We start from the raw sequence: 18,021 nt of genomic DNA on the forward strand, positions 1-18,021 counted from the left end.
ATTTATTCAAGGTAACGGTGCATTTCCTGCTAGCCATTGATAGGTTGTTGCTAGTTTCTTTAACTTCGTGGAAAACATGGGATACATCAGATAAGTCAGAGAGTTAGAAAGGAAGTCTGCAAATGTGACTAAATATTCTAAACTGGAACATGATTTCTGTCATGTCAGAGTTTTCATCGGCTATTGTGTTTCTTTAAAAGTGAAGATAAGAACTTCCATGATCATCAAACTACGGCTTTTGTTAATGTTTTAATGTGAGAGAAACCTCAAGTGACAGAGCTTTCATATTGCATGTTATAATGTTTGGATGTTAGGATGTAGCAAGGTCGTCTTTCAGCACTAATTATGTGATATCGGATTGATACAGACTCTCATACTTGCTGATACCCAATCTAGCATTAGATAGCTAGTATACAACTGGTTTTAAAATGTGATCTGTATCCAGATAAGTTATCCAGATTGCTGTCTGGGTTGTGTTTACACCAACATAAGATCTGAAAACGACACAGGCCAGACAACAGCTAGATGTGGTCAGGCAGATCTGATCACATTCTGATCACGTAGCATTTACACCTTGCATTAACATGCATTTTCCTCATCTCGATAACTTATACAGATTTCGATCACATTTACCAGGTGTAAATGGGGTGTTAGGCTGTATCAGACACATTTCCAGTACTGGTATCTGTCTTAGATCTTAGATCTGTAAACAAGGGGAAACAAGCTCATCTTGCTGTTTTCAAAAATAAAACATTCATCTTCATACAGTCATATTGCATTATGTGTCATTTGTTTATGGTAGGTTATTTGCTGGAGTATTTCTTGGCTAGGAGCAGTGACTTAGACAGAGCCAAGCTAGTTGCTTTCTCTTTTTTCCAGACTTTGTGCTAAGCTAAACTACAGGACTGCCAGTATTCCCAGCAAATATGCCAATTAAACAGAAATTCAATTTAAGTAGACTGATCAGCTAGTCTAAAATTCAGGATACACTCAGAAAACTGTCATATTGGTTTGGCAACTTTGGCTAATGTTAACAGTGCTAATACCAGCATCTTGCTATCCTTGAAGGTTAATGCCAAGTTTATTCTGACACAGCTTACATACGACTTTATTTTCGTTTTCTAGATCTAAATGCTGACAAATACTGCACAAAATACACTTTAGATGTCATCTTTATCCCATTTTCCACCTTGCAATCTTACATCCTAGCATTATCTCCCATTTGCCAGGGCTGCAGCTCTGGCTAGTGGTGGGTACTGCGTAACATCAAAGATGCCACAGTTAACCAGCATTACAGATTGCAGTAATAAAGTAATCAGTTCAGCTCCACAACGTGTGAGAGGTTTATGATTAGTTAAAGTCTTTTTGTTTGTTTCTTTCTCCTCCAGGTTCAGACCACATTCGTGAGAAAGATGGCTTGTGGTCGGTGTTGGTGTGGTTGTCCATCATGGCTGCCAGGAAGCAGGGGGTGGAGCTGATCGTCAGGGAACACTGGGCCAAGTTTGGACGGAACTACTACTGCAGGTAAAAAAAAGAGTTGAATAATCACTCTCAATATGAAGCTGTACTTTCATAATAGATTCAATCAGTTTTTTCAATCATTTACCTCTATTGGTCCTGCTCCTCTTCTTGTTTGAATCATTCTATCTTGAATTTATTTAAATTGACAAACCCTGAGACTGTCTTCATGATTCTCTTTTCCCAAAAGTCTCAACAAAGCCAAATATGTCTCCCAGGCCTTCAGCTTCGTCCATTTCTCCTCCGGTCCTCCTCTCTGGTTGTCACTCGTTCTTATTTTAACCTCTCCCCTGTGAGACGTAGAGATAGTTACTGCAGTCAGTGTTCCCACTGACAGTCCTGCAGCTTTTCATGTTCCCACAGAGAGGTTTCATAATCTGATGCAGATTTCCCACAACATGTGCTGTAGGAGAATATATAGGAGAGGCCAAGGACCAGAACCCAAAAAAAGTCCGTAAAGCATAAACATCTGTCATCATTTTGAGGAAAACTAACCAATCATCCGACAAACCATCTCAGTTTGGGGCCATTTTAAAACCATCGTAATACCTTAAAGTGGCTCCACTGGCTTTTTGTTGTTGATAAGGCATTAGATATTCAACTAACTTGAACATGTATTTGAGAAAGAATATTTGTGCCAAAAATAAATGCTTTTATCTCAGTCTTACCATGGTTTTGATGTCTTTGTACGTTTGTGTATGGTGGGTGTGAAACTTTTTAACTCAACATTTATGTGTGTGTGTTTGGTAGGTTTGACTACGAAGGCCTGGACCCACGCGCAGCCTTTTACCTGATGAGGGATCTGGAGGCCGTGATCTCAGACAAAGCCTTCACCAGCCAGAAGTTTGCTGTAGGAGACCACGTATACAGCGTGGAAAGGAGCGACAACTTTGAGTACATCGACCCCGTGGATGGATCAGTGGCTCGAAACCAGGTCAGTCTGGGCTAAGTTAGGGAAGAAATAACATTAGAAAAGAAAGAGAAATGTAGGAGAATATGCACTGAAATTAGAAAAATTAAAAGTAAAAGTCATATACAGTACTTGAGAAGAAATAAAACATTGATGACTGGCAAAAAGTGTTGCCTTGTCAGAGTGATTTTTGAAGTGAGGCGGCATCCAGCTTTGAATGACGTATTAAGCAAGTGAACTTTTTCATGTCAACTTCTTTTCAGTCTAAGCTAAGCATACTGTTTTTGTACAACCAAAATATGGTAAGAAATCATTGAAAGCAGTAGATCTTTTTGTTTATACAAAAATACGGTGGGGCTAATTCATACAGTGGTGGAGCCCAAATCAACATCTGAATTTCAATGTGAATACATACATAATAGAATAAGTTTCCCTTCCAGTAGCTAGAAGTGCCACATATTAGGTAGATATGTGGCTTGCAAAATGACATCTAAAGCGCTAACTAGTTAACAGAACACAACAGGTGAATCAGATTGAAAACGTTACAGCAGGCAATGGGACCCTAGTGCTAACCCAATATGGTCAGGATGGGACAAGACAAACTTGAGACCCAGAACACCTAAAAACACTCCACATTCTCCTGAATTTGCCTAAAACGGTACGTCAAGGTTCATTTATGCTTTACATTGGCATGGATGTTAAACAATACATCCACTAGAGGGCGCAGCTCAGAGTCAAGCCTGAAGTAGAGTCAAAAGTTTCTGACAACACACAGCATACATGGCAATTCTGTACCTCTTGAGAAAGAGGTAAAAGCAGCATTGCAGATAGAAGTGGTCTGTGCAGCATTAAATACATCATGACATGTGGATGGAGAATTTTTTGATATTTGATGACAAACATCTTTTGCTGTACTATTGGATTTTGACTTCTTCGTCATGACCTGTGGTCTTGTCTCCCTTGAACTACTGGCTACACTGCCACACTGCTCCCCGACTACCAAAGGTACCGCTCTGTTCTGTCCGTATCTGTAAGCTTTCAGAAAACGTGAAGAACTATGGACAGAATGAATGTAGAGTATGGACAGCACATATTGCACATAACCCATGGTAAAAACAACATGAAACTATCCCAATCCCTGCAGCCTCAAACAGCATTATTTAAAAAGATTAATGGAGGTAGGGACAAATAAGTTTTTTGACCAGTTAAGTTGAGGGGAACTCTGTATTGTCTACTAGAGGGCAAGAACTCGTATTCTACGTGCAGTTTATGTGATGGGTTGGTCAATATCCTATGAGTTGTGCTACTTAGGCTAAAAAGGCTAAGAAGACCACAAGGAGTGAGAGAGTGAAACAGTAGCTCAGGCTGATTGACCCTATTAACAATATGGACATTACAAACTCATCATTGGCGTCTTCAAAGGAACACCATCCACTGGCTGTTGGTGTAAATTTCCTATCCGGTGGCCAAGTCGCACAGTTGGTAGAGTGTATGCCCCGTCTACTGAGGCTGTAAATCCTCTGCAGTGGCCATGGATTTGAGTCCAACCTGTGGCCCTTTGTTGCAGGTCATCCTCCCACTCTTTCTCCCCACTTCTGTCAAATTGATAACATAAAAGCCAAAAAAACTTTAAACAAAGAAAGGTTTCCTTCCAACTCGCTTGGCACCGCTTCTGTTTGAGGATGTTTTAAAACAAATCTATCCATAATACAATTTACTACCTTACTTAAAAGTTCACCCAAAAAATGAAAATTCAGTCATTTTAAATGGGCTCATTGTGTCCTCTTGTGTCTTCCCCTTGTGTGTTTCCACTTATCCTCCTTCTGTTGGGGATAAAATCACCCTCTACAACTGCAGTCCTCATTAACCGTCAAGTACCAGGAGGTGTGTTGTGTTTTTGATTGTCTGGTTTAAAATGCAGTGAGTGATGTTCTTGTCATCGTGGGTTTTCTTGGGGTTCCTTGAGGTCAGGTCTGCATGAAGACATCTTGAACATACACACCCTCAAACTAACACCTTCTCTGTGCTCTCTTTCATACACATGCACTCACTCAACAGCCTCTTGTGAGCTTGACCACCCACTGAGCTTCAATGTTGGGTCATTAGAGAGGTTCAATGTTTGGACACAACCGTCTATCTTCCATCGTCAAACCATAAACAAATGCATACACACACATTATATCACTACACAAACTCCCTCCGTCAGTATACCCTCCCTCCCTCCCTTCCTCCCCCTCAATCTCTGTGAAGTTTGCCCAGCTGACTCCCTCTGTTCTGCCCAGAAATATGTGGAAACTCACTCCTGGCGTCGACACTTCTTCGCCTCTGCCCCACCTAATACCAAATGCACACACACACTCTGCATTCCGGTGTGTGCCGTCCATCCGTCCAGTTGTCCCTGTGTGGACACGTGCATACACTGGCATGGCCTACACGTGTTCACACTTGTGTTTTCCAGCGAGGTTGCGCCCACAATTTGTCCAACAGCTTCAACGCTTGTACCATAATCGCCAAAAAAAGGTCTTGCTGTCCCGCTGTGAGTTACTTTACCCATGTTACCATGGTTACAGCAGCTCCACAGCTAGTTAGTCAGTCGCCCCAGAATGTGATTTAACGTCACTGGCAAATCCTCAGCATCCCAGTCGCCCCAGTGTGTGTTATTACAGCACACATTCCTCCCAGGACAGAATTATATCAGCTGTCGTCTCACTTGCGGTCTCTCCACTGCAAGTGTGTTTGAAGGGGGGACAAGTTGGCACGCACAAACGCACACACACAAACACACAAGACAGAGTGTGGGGGATTTACACAGCAGTGGCATGGCAGCCTTTTGTAGTAGACTACTGAATTCATTCTGCATTGTCTGCATATCTCAGACAGATAGATGGTGGATAGATGAATAGATAGAAATCATTGCCGTAGAGCCTGCATAATACATCATGCAGATAGTATAAAATGCAGTTTTCTAGCTTCTCTGTCCATTTAAACTAGTTAATAAAATAAACTTTATTTGATTTATTTATAATGTGTCTACTGTTAATATTCATATAGAAAAATGGCACCCTTGCCACACCAAATCACTTAAACTTTAGTCAGAAGTTGAAATGACTGAGATCTGATGGCTATAGTTACCCTTAGCAATAGTTTTTTTTTTCTCTATTGTGACTGATTAACTGTGGTTTCATTCACATAGTTATTTGGAATAACTGACTAATTATCAAGATTTTAGTTAAATAAAATAGTATTTTTCATTACAGATGACAGCTCGGGGAAAATCAGGAAGTAAATTTTGTTGCTGTTGACCTAGCCCTGGTTAGCACTGGTTAGAACTTTAGTGTTCTTGCAAGCCAGCGTAATGTTAGCTAGCTTGGTTGGTTGTCTCTCAATAGCAGTGAGTGAACTACACAGCTAGATTGTAGATACTGAGGTTAAACGTACTACAATAAAAAGCAGTTTTCACAGAAATCACACATTTACATGCTACACTATTTTTTATTGAGTAAAACAGATGTTAAAAAAAGTTCAGTTAAGGTTTTGTAAAACATCCTTCACACTTCAAGAGTTCTTAAGGTTTCCTTAAAATGTTCACTTAAGTGATCTCCTTAACTTGAGGAAAGTTAGTTAAACGATTGTACAAAAGACAGATATCACAGCTGCCAGTGCGAGCAAACAAATGGTCTCCATGGAAAATGGAAATTTTACCACTGTAAAGTCTCTTTCTTTCACTAAGGAAACCTTTTAAGGGAGCTGTGCAACACACTTTAAGTAAATACCTCAGCTAAGAAGAAATTGAGCTTCAAGGTGTTTTGAGCAATGACCCTAAGAGTCTTTACTCAGTTCTAACCAAAAATACTCATTGCATTTTGCCTTTCTATAGCTAGATAGATAGATGGAGACAGACACGCTGTGGCTGGTATGTGCTCCACTCAAGGCCCCTGAACTTTGCAGCCGGCATTGTATTTAACAGGCATTAGTCAGCCTCCTGATAACTGCTGCTCTATTGTTAGAGATGAGCTGACACCCTCAGAAAAGAAAGACAGACAGGCAGGCGGACGGACGGACATCTCTTATTATCGCTGTCTCTCCTCAGCCAGACTTTGACATGTTGTACTCCAGAGCCAAAGTCAGATTAGGAGAAAGGCGAGCGGATCAGAGTTACTGTACTCATAGTCTATAAATGATGAAGCTGAGTCACAGATTTAAGAGGTTAACAGCTATTGGTCATATATATATGACATATAAGTCATATGACACTCATAACTCCTATAATAGTGAATGTTTTGACAGCATAACCATGAACAGCAGTCACTCGAGGTAATCTTGGGACATGTCAAAAGTGTCTTGGATGTGTTTTATTAAAACCAATGGAGCATTTTTTCTTAATCACGCTCCTTGTTTTTTTTTCTCAAACATATTGCTGTCTTTCCCCCGAGCTTGGCTTTTGCTCTAATGGGATAAAGGAAGAGGCACTGTGGAATTTAGGAAAGATAAGAGTCATCGCACATCCATTAGTCAAAGAATCTTATCTCTGTTACGTCAGCCAGCGAGAGTTGTAGTTGGTAACCCGATGCAACAATATCCTGTTTTTCCTGAAAATATTGAGACTAAGTTCAAAGAGTTGACAAAAATGTGATATTTTACTCTGATTGGGTGTGAAATTGTTCTCCACTGTCATCCACTGAACACAACTTGTCATAAAATGTCATTAATTACTATACGACTGGGATGTATGAAGCTTCTTGGAATAACACCGAAACACTGGAATAGTTAACACTTTATTTAACTTCATTGACAGTCCTATATGGAATGAATGATACATTGTAAAGGACTCCTACAGATAACAGCTCAGACAAAACACACCGTGATAGTGACATCTAGTGGATGTTGGCAGTTATTGCACATTAAAGAACTAAAATTAGCTGCAGATTTTTCTTTCTACTGACTCTATAACCATTTTTTCCCCCAGTTTTATACTGCCATTATTGCTAATTCGCATGACAATGAATAATTAAGAACCCATGTTTAAATTATAGGGGTAGATAAACTTTTAATGCCTTATAATTTGATATTAAAAGATTTATATTGTATGATGAAGATCACCGTGGGTTTTTATGTTGTGTGTTGAATGAAGTTGTAAATTTAGTTTAGTACGCAGTGCTAATAGGATTTGCAGAAAAGATCCATTTCAAGTGTTAGTCATTTTAATAATTTATCAAGCAAATCTATTGTAACGTTTGCCGGTTAACCATAAAAGGCTTTAAAAAGTCAGAAAATGGTGAAAAATGTTTCCCAGAGTCCAAGATGATGTCCTCAAATATTGTTTTGCCCACAACCCAAAAATAATCAGTTTACTGTCATAGGAGTAAAGACACAAAGCTGAAGCTGAAATCAGAAATTTTTTTCTTAATAACTTACTCAAACAGAATAATCAATTATCAAAATAGTAGGCGGTTAATTTGATAATTGATAAATTATTTGATTAATTGTTGCAGCTCTAGCAAACATTCATAAAAACTCATCATTGTCATGGCGCTGTACTGGCAGTCTCTGACACAGTGGTTTGTCTGTTTTTTAGGGTTTGAGAATCGTCTTTGCCGACGCAGCCCGTCTGGTGTTTCGAATGAGTGGGAGCGGTGGAGGGATGGGTGCCACCATCCGCATTTACGCCGAGAGCTTCGAGAGAGACCCTGAGAGACATAACAGGGAGACACAGGTACAGAGGGAGTGTGATTGTGTGTCTGTGAGATTATATCTGTGTGACAGAGATTGTGTTTGCGTGTGCACATTCAGCACGTCCACTTCAGTATATTATGACCTGAAATGCTGTTCACTCAGCCAAAATAAACCTGATAGGCAGTATTCTGCCAGTTTAGTCACCATAAAACAGATGATATCAAATCTTTATTGACTTATATCAAACGTTAGCAGAAGTAATGTCTCATGAAGAGACGGTGCTGTCTTCAGATTCTTTATATTATATTCTGTAGAATATATAGATACAGATTTATATATATATTATTTGTGGTTTATATTAAACTGATCAACAAGAAGTAAATATGGTGATCTTTGTTGTTGCAGAAGTAGCCGTATCACCTATGTTGTTATGGTGAAATGTCATGTTAAGATCATGCCCACAATGGTTTGGAATGCAGCTTCATGTGACGCTACTGATATCAATAATCTGTAGACTTTGGATCAATTAGCGGCACTTGTTTCATATATTGTTATGAATGCTGGAATAGGTGTACTTTAACCATACCCGGGGGTTGTAAAGCCGCCGTCATGGTGTCTAGACAGCCTCATTTAGGTTTGGCGACAGTATCAAACAATTTTTACAAAGGCTACATTCCCACTGCAGGCAAAAAGTGTCCCAAATCTGATTTTTTTTTTCCTTTTTTTGCTCATATATTACTCAGATCTGTTGTTTTCATGACAGTGTGAACAGCGCAAATCACATGGAATTTGATCTTTTCAGTTCGAATTTGAGTCTCTTTCATATGTGATCCTAAATCAGATATTTTGCAGGGTTTTTTGAGTGTTTTATTTTAAGACTTGTGGAGACAGATGTATCCCTTGACATCCTAAAATTTTTGATGCACATCAACTTAGAAATGAAACTTCGGTGGCCTCCATGTTTCCTTTTGTGCGACAGTGTGCTGCGTGTGAAGTCTCTGTTATTGTTATTTTGCACGTGGGGGTCAGTTCAAGTTCAGGACTGTGAGCCACATTTAAAAGATGGTGTGAACAGCCAAACAAAGAAAATCTGATCTGAACAATGAATTAGAATGGAGCACCAAGGCTTGCAGTGTGAAGGCAGCCTCAGATTATGTCCATTTTGTGCCATTCCTTCCTACATCTAGTCAGAGGACAATCAATGGTGTCTCCAGCTTCTTAAAGATGAGACATAGAAATGCAAACTTGAGCATGCAGCTTTATTGAATTTGAGTAATACCCATCAGAATCAGGGTCAAAATCAGCTTTTATGGGCTAACTGTGTGTACACATACAAGTACATAGAAGAAATTTGACTCTGATTTTACATTACACTCAATGTACTTACAGTTGTAGAATAGACATAATAGGAATTAGGACAACAAAGCTAAACAAATAGAGAGGAAGAGAAGAGAGGACTGTTGTGTACACGAAAATGTTGAAATATAGGAAAATAGGTGCATATAAATATATATATCAAGGCTTCAGATCTCTTTATAATTCAGGGGGGACAGTTATGAAATTCACTTCTGGACTTGTCTGCCTGGAGCCGGTGTGGGGTGTCGAGGGCAGAAATGCTGTCTCTATTTTCATTACAGTCTGTGCACTAAAAGCCATACAAACATTAAAACAACCTCATCTCCCAGCAGTCTTTCTGTTTTTTCCCTGTATTTTTTGTTTTGTTGATATACAGCAAACACTTTTACATAAAGTACTCTGTTCTAAAAGCAGATCTTTTACGCTAGAGCCATCTTTTTTCACAGTTAAAAACTTCAGTCACACCTTCACTAAGACTCTCTTCTGATTCATTTCAATCTACAGGCACAGTCAGCACATATGTATTCACTAAGTAAAATCATTAACTTACCTGTGATGACATGGTTGACACAGACCTACACTACTTGCATTGATTGTCCCTGCACTACAGCACTTGTTTCTACCAGAGAGGAGAGTGACATATGAGGTTCATACCACTTAGCAGGATAAATAGGGTGGGGGCATAAACAAAACCTTCAAAAAGTGTTGTGTTTATGGTTGAATAATTTCAAAAGTGGAGTTGGCTTCTAATAAATATATATTTCCAATTGCATAATTTATTTAAAATTAAATAATTTAGTACAACTTAATATATTTAAAGGTCTTGCACTCAAATCAATACACATTTATATAAGAAATGCCAGTAATAAAAACATAAAGCTATAATTTAAACTTACTAACTAAACTATTCAGGTGCAATCATTTCAAACTCATAGGACAGCACAGTCATAACCATGACTTGTTATCTTTGTAGAGATTTGACATCAAAATAATATCATAATTTCAAAGATCACAGCCCCAGTTTGTATCTTAAGGAAAACTGGGTTCAGTCATCAAGTATATTTAACACTGTCATTGTATTTTCATTGCTCCTGTTGTGTAACCTGCATCGAACCCGTGTAATCATTCATATTAGATCATAAATCATTCTGTACCCGACGCACATAAATCATCAGACATGATATACATGATTAGACAACATGTTTATTAGGTGAGGTTAAAGGTACTTCATAACAATTTATATTCACCTCTGTATTTAGCCTGCATATCATTAAAATCTTCATGTTCAGTGTTTCCTGTAGTTTTACATTGTAGTGTAGTGTCTGTATCCCCAGTTGAATCCTATACAGTGTAATATTCGTTAGTGTGTTTCATCCCTTCACACAACACAAGAGTTAAAAATGACAGCATAATAACGCAAACCTCCTGAGTCATGTCATGCATTTCGTGTCCAATGACGTGCACAACACGCAAGTCATCATTTATCCTTCAATAATTTCTTCTTAATCCTCATTCATTCTTCAGATTTTACTGTACGTGGTCCAGGTTATACTCCTGTCATAAAGCAACTCAGCATTTCCTTATACTTTATTTCTTTATTACACCAGTGTTCGAATTAAACACATTTTATGAATGAATCATCTCTGCAAGTAATAAAAACTGACTGACACACTAGGCTAATGCCTTTGTACCAGGTCCCTCATAGCCATGTTGACACAGTTTTTGTAGGACTCAGTTTACATAAATAGGTTGTCTGCTGTAGAATCTGTTTAGTTATTGGTTTATCTGCATCATGTCTTTAGGCTCCAGACCCACATTATATTCCATAACCATACATGTGCTGCTTTGCACAACAAAACAAAGATTAGTTTGATGTCTGCTTGAAGATACACTTACTGACTACTGTAATTTAGTGTGAGAGCCTCAATATTAAGGTGTTTTAAAGGGATAGTTTGGATTATTTGAAGTGAGGCTGTATGAGGTTCTTATCCATAGTCAATGTATTACCTACAGTAGATGCTAGTCAGCATGTCTGTTAATGTCCCTAACCAGTGTGACCAAGATGTTTTTTTTACGTTACCTAACTGGGATACTGCAGAGTTTCAGGATTATACCTTGGTCATGTGAGGGGAAATGAATGCAAGTTTGGAAATTTGGATTGCACAAATCTGCAGGAACAGCATTCACATTCCCAAATTTCAGCATCAATTTTTCTGCCTCGTATTATTTCAGACTTTAACCTAACAAGTAAAATGACATTGATTAACCAGTCATCTACACAATTCAGCTTTTTCTCATGTGTAGTTAAGAAAACAGTCTGATCATGAATGCAACACTTTTCTTACAGTATTCCAAAGCATTTCCCAAACTCTGTTTCCTTCATGATTCGAATCATCTGCAGTTATTGTCAGATTATCGTTGCTGAAAATGTTTTGTGACATGTTCCTCGCTGCAGGTGGTGCTGGGTCCCCTGATTGCCATCGCCCTGAAGATTTCCAATATCCACGAGAGGACAGGACGCCGCGGCCCTAACGTCATCACATGAGCAACCAGGAAAACACACACACTCACATGCACGCACACACACACATGCGTCCACTTGCTCACACAGAGAAAAATACATTCATAATACTCTTTCCTGTGCTTATCTGCCATTTTTCGTTCTCTTTTTTTTTTTTTTTTTCTTTAAATGAAGACTGAACTGAGGGTGTGTTATCTCTCCAAAAGAAGAAAGTTAATGTTGCACACTTGTTTATTGACCACTATCATCTGTCAGCTTTATGGGAAACTTCAGATTTCCAGTGTCTAAACCTGGGAGGCTATTTAATTATTGCCAAGGATACATAATGAAAAAAACTGCAACCATGTTATGAATGTTTAGACTGATTGTTAATTGTTAAACCCTGAGAGAGACATTTTCTAATTTACCATGCTGTTTCATATAACAGTGTTCACTTTTCATATTGCTTGTACCTGTCCTCTCATATATGTCACAGTGTTTCTTTTGTTTTTTTGCAGAAATAACCAAAGTAAGTGTAAAATAAATTGCATCACAGCTAATATATCGGTGAATTGAATTGCAATTAGTTGATGTTTGATATAAAATGAATGTTATTGCATATCTCTGCTCATGTTTACTACCGAAGGAGAGAGAATTCAAAATGTAAAATAACAAAATAGCAAATGAAGTTAGAGGTAATGAAAAAGAACATCTATATCTCAGAAATGTTTTTTTCTTTTAATTTGTTAGTTTAGGCCTTTGGGAATGCTTATAACCATATTTGAATATATTATTTCTTTTTTTTTTCTAATCCAAATAAACTTTTTTTTTTTTGTGTGTAGCACATGCCTTCTTTAATTGAATCGGACAGGTCTAATGGGGACAAATAAAAATACATCAGCGTTGGATATGTTGCCCTTTGGTATTTTTGGATTTTAATTAAACAAATTCTTCATAATTAAGCGCACCGTGTTGTGCTGATACTATATATCATGTGGTGATTGAACATCCTCGAGGAAAAAAGGAGGCTTTTGTTTGCCGAGCACAGCACCTGCCTTTGAAGCGAGTGTGAAATGTGTTGAAGCTGTTGTGTTGAGATAAGGAATGAAGAGGGTTGATCTTTAATACGGCCTGAATGAGACACGCAGAGCAGGAACTCATAAACACCCTGATTGCCGTCATTATGAGTTGAGGATATGCCAGTGGATATCCGCAAGGATGTGTTCACTCAGTCAGCCAGACATTACCTGTCAGCCGTTACAGGTTATTGCCCCATCCAACAGTTTTATAATGTCAGGGGTTATTTCTGAGGTTGGAACAGGATCAATGACAGTTTATCACCTTTGAATTTGTTGCTAAGAAGTCGGCTCCTAGAATTGTTCATGTGTCAGAGACGAGTGTCTAATAGGCAGGGGCACGATTAGATGAATACATTAAGATCCGCCCTTTTCATTTATAAAGTGCATGAAAATGAGCAAACTGCAAAGTTGCAGACGTTGTTGCTCCACCGGTATCTTTATTGTGGTGAACTTTTCAACTGAACTCTGTGTGCTTGAAAGAGCAAACAAGTCTATTAAAGTAGTTTGTATGAATGACATGGTGTCATACACAGTACACATGTGCAAATACAGCATGGACTGAAAAGACTTTGACTCACATGTTAGAGACGTTATTAACTGACCATAGTAGAGTACATATTACAGATGTACTCAGGGGGGATACATAGGCTATCAAACACTTCATATCCTGCATTCTGATGATTTCTGTACATCGGTTTGTGCCAATTCTGCATCCGTTTATAATGGTAATGTCTTTATTTATGAAAAGGAAAACACAAAATTCATGTGACAGTTCAAGATATGATGCAATAAAATAATAAATTATAATAAATTATAAATAATATAATAAATGAACCACTAACTCTATTGCAAATAATAACAAATAATGTTTATTCATATCACCATTTTGGGCAGACTTAAATTATATGCTAGATAAAAATATGAATTTAGAACACTATTGTTTTTGCTCCCATTTTTCAAGTTCGCAAGATTTTCTATAGACACAAAAGGTTTATCTCGCTCAAATTTTGTGCACAAAATCTGTGTTAGTAAGGACTTTTCTTTTACTAAGGACGTTTTCCTTTTCTAAGAAACACCTGGCAAGTTTGTTATACTACACCTTATTGATTAAACAGTAGGATTTTGGACTGGGCACAACAGAAGATCACTCTAAAATGTGCGGTTATGTTGAAAAAGGACATTTATTAGGCACTGAACTATGGATTCCACATGACTAGAGCTACAGATTTGCACTTTATGCATCAGCCGTCAGGGTGTCTGGCGTAGGTACACATGGTCTGTTGTGGTGAGGACAGTCACTGCCAAATTCTCTGAAACAACACTAGAAATGGTTCATGGAAATGAAAGGAGCATTCAGTCCACGGGCAGCAGCTCTGGTGGACATTCCTGCAGTCAGCATGCGATACTGCAACATTTGTGGCATTGTGTTGTGTGATAAAAGTGCACATCTTAGAGTCGCCTGTCCTTTTATAGTTATCAGTCCAAGGCACACCTGTGTGATCACGCTGTTTATTCAGCATTTTGATATGCCACATATGTTGTGACTGGATTATCTTGGCAAAAGAGAAACACTCACTGATTTTAACAAATGTGTGCACAAAAAGACATGAGACATAAGCCTTTTGTATACACAGAAATAGTCTTTAGATCTTTTAGTTCAACCTGTGGAAAAATGGGAGTGAAAAAAAAAACTTTTTTCACAAAGTCCATCTTGCAATTTTCAGCTCAGATCACAAGACATCCACTTGTTGTCTGTCCCTAATGGACAGAGAGATGGGAAGGAAAGCATTCATGTTTTCTGCTCCAGACACTTACAGTATGAATAAGTCTGAAAAATTGACTTAAATTATACATTTAGCCTATTCTATATCTAACTTATTGTCAAAAATATAGTCAGGTCAGTGTAGTTTAAATACACTGTAATACAAAATACAATTCTTGAGTGTTTGTTCAACCCATTTAGTTTTGTTCTAAGTATTGTTCTAAAATGTCTTCAGGGGTGTGAAAGACATTGTCATGATTTTTAATGCAAAACAGGCTCACGAAGGAGCGGCTACATACTGAGAAATAAACATTTGGAATACAAGCACCAGAGTATAACATAAAATATTTTTATTCAATAACACAAATGACCCCAGACCAGGGGTAGCATCACTGACTCTTTTACATGCAGTTGTATTACACTTGTAAACAGACAGAATTTGATTTTAAGAGTGTACAAATTGGATCTACAGTGCAGGTAAACATTAAGTGCATTATGTCTTTTCAGTCATCCACCTTGATTAATACTGTCTTCAGTTATTTGTCACACCAGCAAGCAGTTTTGCAGCTCATCCTTGCTTTAGGAAACCACAGTCAAAACCATTTGAGCATATCAACACAAAACCAGTTCAACCCAACAGGCCATACCTCTTTAAAGGCTGAAACAGGCCCGTTAATGTCGGGTCAGCACAGACTTAGAGTTCAGAAAGGTGTAGACTGATGGCACAGCACGTCTGCTGTGGTCCATCACAGTCCAGCCACAATTGGAGGCATCTCCTATTTTTGTGGAGCTTTCTGTCTCAGCTCTGTCAGGAAGTCATGTCTCAGTTCATCCCTTTTCTTTTAGGCAGTTAGGCAAAAAAGTCAATGTTCAGACACGACCGGCCTCTGGTCCTCTGCGTACAACTCCCCATGCCGACTACAGTCTACCTGACTGTACTGGGGAGGCTGCTCCCAGCTCCATGTGCAGTCTGGAGCCTCCAAGCTGTCCTGGCTGTACAGAGGAGGAGCGAGGCTCATCACTACATCCGACCCGTCAACCTTGTCAACCACAACGACAAACTCAGGTGCTGCATCAGAAGCCTGACTGCTCTGGGACTCCTCATATGATGGAGGGAAAGAACTCGGTCTGCAGGGGAAAAGACATACAATACATGAGGGACATTACTTTAGTTTATTTAACTTTACTTTAATTTACTTTATAGTATACTTTACTTTAATGAACTTTGCTTTTGTTTAATTTACTTTAGCTTACTTTACTGAAGTTTACTTTAGTTTAGCTTTTAGTTACCTTTACTTTATTGTAGTTCACTTTAATTTACTTAACTTTAATTTATTTTACTCTACTACAGTAGAATAATTATCGAAAAGATATTTTAGAGTGCATAATTAACAGTATATGAGAAATACTACTTTTATTCACTTTTGATACCCATTCCTCTGAAGAGGAGAATTTACTTAACTTCATTTTTTGGTATTTATTTTAGCAATTAAAGGGATTATTTTGTAACAGTAATGCAATTCCATAGAAAGAAATTACTTAAGCATGCCATTTTTTTAAATTTTTTTTTACAAAATCAGGTGATTTAATTAATTAATTTAATGTTTTTACTTCACTGATTACTAAATTCTCTAGTTCTCTAGTTCTCTAAAGCTTTGGGTGTTCTGTATGTCAGTGTTTCAGTGATAATCAATAAGCAGTTTTTCCGCTATTTCTTTTTTTAGAGCGTGGTCTTACCTTTCAATAGTGAAGACCTGGATGTGCTGTTGTTGATGTCTGTGTCTTCTCTGGTACATCTTGCTCCTCATGGTGTGGCAGATGTTCCAGAAGACTCCGATGAGCACAGCCAGGAAGCCGAACACAATCATGGTGTAGGCAGGAACGACCTTCCAAGTGTACCCGAACTCTGTCTGCAGGGACGCCAGGTACGCCCCACTGCACGTCAACGCAAATCCCACACAGGGCAGGACCATACGGGCCAGGGACCACAGCTGCTTCTTCACATCCATCATCATTTTGCCCACTTAGTGCTTCTTTATCTGTCCAGTTTCCAGTTGTCTTTTTCTTCTTTTCTCTGTCCTCTGATGGAGAGGGGTACTCTCACAAGTCTGGTGTAAGGCAGGAGGTATTAAAGGAGCTTTGAGTGTTTGATCTCTTTAGTACCTGTTGAGGGGCAGTTTTAGACTTGCCTAAACATAAATGAACCCTCTTACCAAGTTTGAGTACCAACAAATACAGCTGCAGCTGATGGTGTGTGAGTTTGTGAACATGTCTTTGCCTCTTCACACATAAGGGGAGGTGACTGGGACGTCCCTGCCTTCTTAGTTGTATATTAACACACTGTTAATCTGAAAAAGATAGGGCTCGTAGTGAGACAAACACACAGTCAGAGAAAATACTTTGGGCTGATAGTTGATAAGACAACAAGATGAAAACAGACTAAACTTTCATCATAAAGCTGCACAGGCTCCAAGACTCTACATGTTTAGATTGTCTAAAATGGCCTTAACTGTGATTCTATATTTGTGAATTAATATGTTTGTTAGATGTTGTTTCTGCCCCTACAGTGGTGGTTAAAATTGTGTAAGTTATAACATAATATTATATACATTATGCATTCCCTTCTTGAATGTAAAGATAGTGTTACTCTGAATGTACTTCTACTGAAGGTAGATGTTTTGTGCAAAATATATATTGGTATCATTTATCATTTATTTAAGTCTTTTTAACCACTTTTAAGCCTCAAAGTATGGTGAGAAGTTGAAAAACACCACTAGCTTACAGTAGAACAACAACAAGGTTCTGAATCTCAAGTCTTGAAGGCAACAAAATACATAAAGGAAATATATATAATCATGTGTCATTTGATGCATGCTGTGATATTTGTAAATCCTTTGCACATTTTGACTTTTATCTATATGGGGATTAGGGCCACATGTGAAAAATAATTTGAATTCTGACTTTAAAGCCTGAATACTGAGTTTTAAAGTCAGACTTCTGAGAATTAAGTCAGAATTAATAATTAAAAATTATGAGAGGAAATTTGGAATTCTGAGTTTAACGTCAGAATTCTATGAATAAAGTCAGAATTCTAAAACTCGGCATTCAGAAATTAAACTCACAGTTCTGAGTTTATTCTCAGAAGTCTGACTTTACTGTCAAATGTCTGGATTTAATGTCAGAATTCTGAGAATAAACTCAGAACAGTGACTTTAAACACAGA

General features: G+C 38.2%; 2 protein-coding genes across 2 annotated transcripts in view; one reads left to right on the forward strand and one right to left on the reverse strand.

The window, feature by feature from the left end:
- The window catches only part of pgm5 (phosphoglucomutase 5), a 35,611-nt gene extending 22,816 nt beyond the window's left edge, over window positions 1-12,795 (forward strand). The window contains exons 8-11 of the mRNA XM_084728711.1: window positions 1,389-1,524; window positions 2,269-2,452; window positions 8,004-8,141; window positions 11,913-12,795. Of these exons, the coding sequence (XP_084584837.1) occupies window positions 1,389-1,524; window positions 2,269-2,452; window positions 8,004-8,141; window positions 11,913-12,002 (548 nt within the window). The 3' untranslated portion in view covers window positions 12,003-12,795. The remainder of the gene's footprint in view (window positions 1-1,388; window positions 1,525-2,268; window positions 2,453-8,003; window positions 8,142-11,912) is intronic.
- Window positions 12,796-15,156: 2,361 nt separating this feature from the next.
- LOC146320460 (transmembrane protein 252-like) lies at window positions 15,157-17,036 on the reverse strand. Its single transcript, XM_084729549.1, has 2 exons — window positions 16,536-17,036; window positions 15,157-15,926 (listed from the first exon to the last, which is right to left on the reverse strand). Exons 1-2 carry the CDS (start codon window positions 16,811-16,813, stop codon window positions 15,662-15,664), a joined length of 543 nt encoding a protein of 180 aa, XP_084585675.1. The 5' UTR covers window positions 16,814-17,036; the 3' UTR covers window positions 15,157-15,661.
- Window positions 17,037-18,021: the final 985 nt, after the last annotated feature.

The sequence above is a fragment of the Lutjanus erythropterus genome, chromosome 10 (genome assembly GCF_056507025.1).
Source record: "Lutjanus erythropterus isolate fLutEry1 chromosome 10, fLutEry1.hap2, whole genome shotgun sequence".
In the NCBI taxonomy this organism is placed as follows: Eukaryota; Metazoa; Chordata; class Actinopteri; order Lutjaniformes; family Lutjanidae; genus Lutjanus; species Lutjanus erythropterus.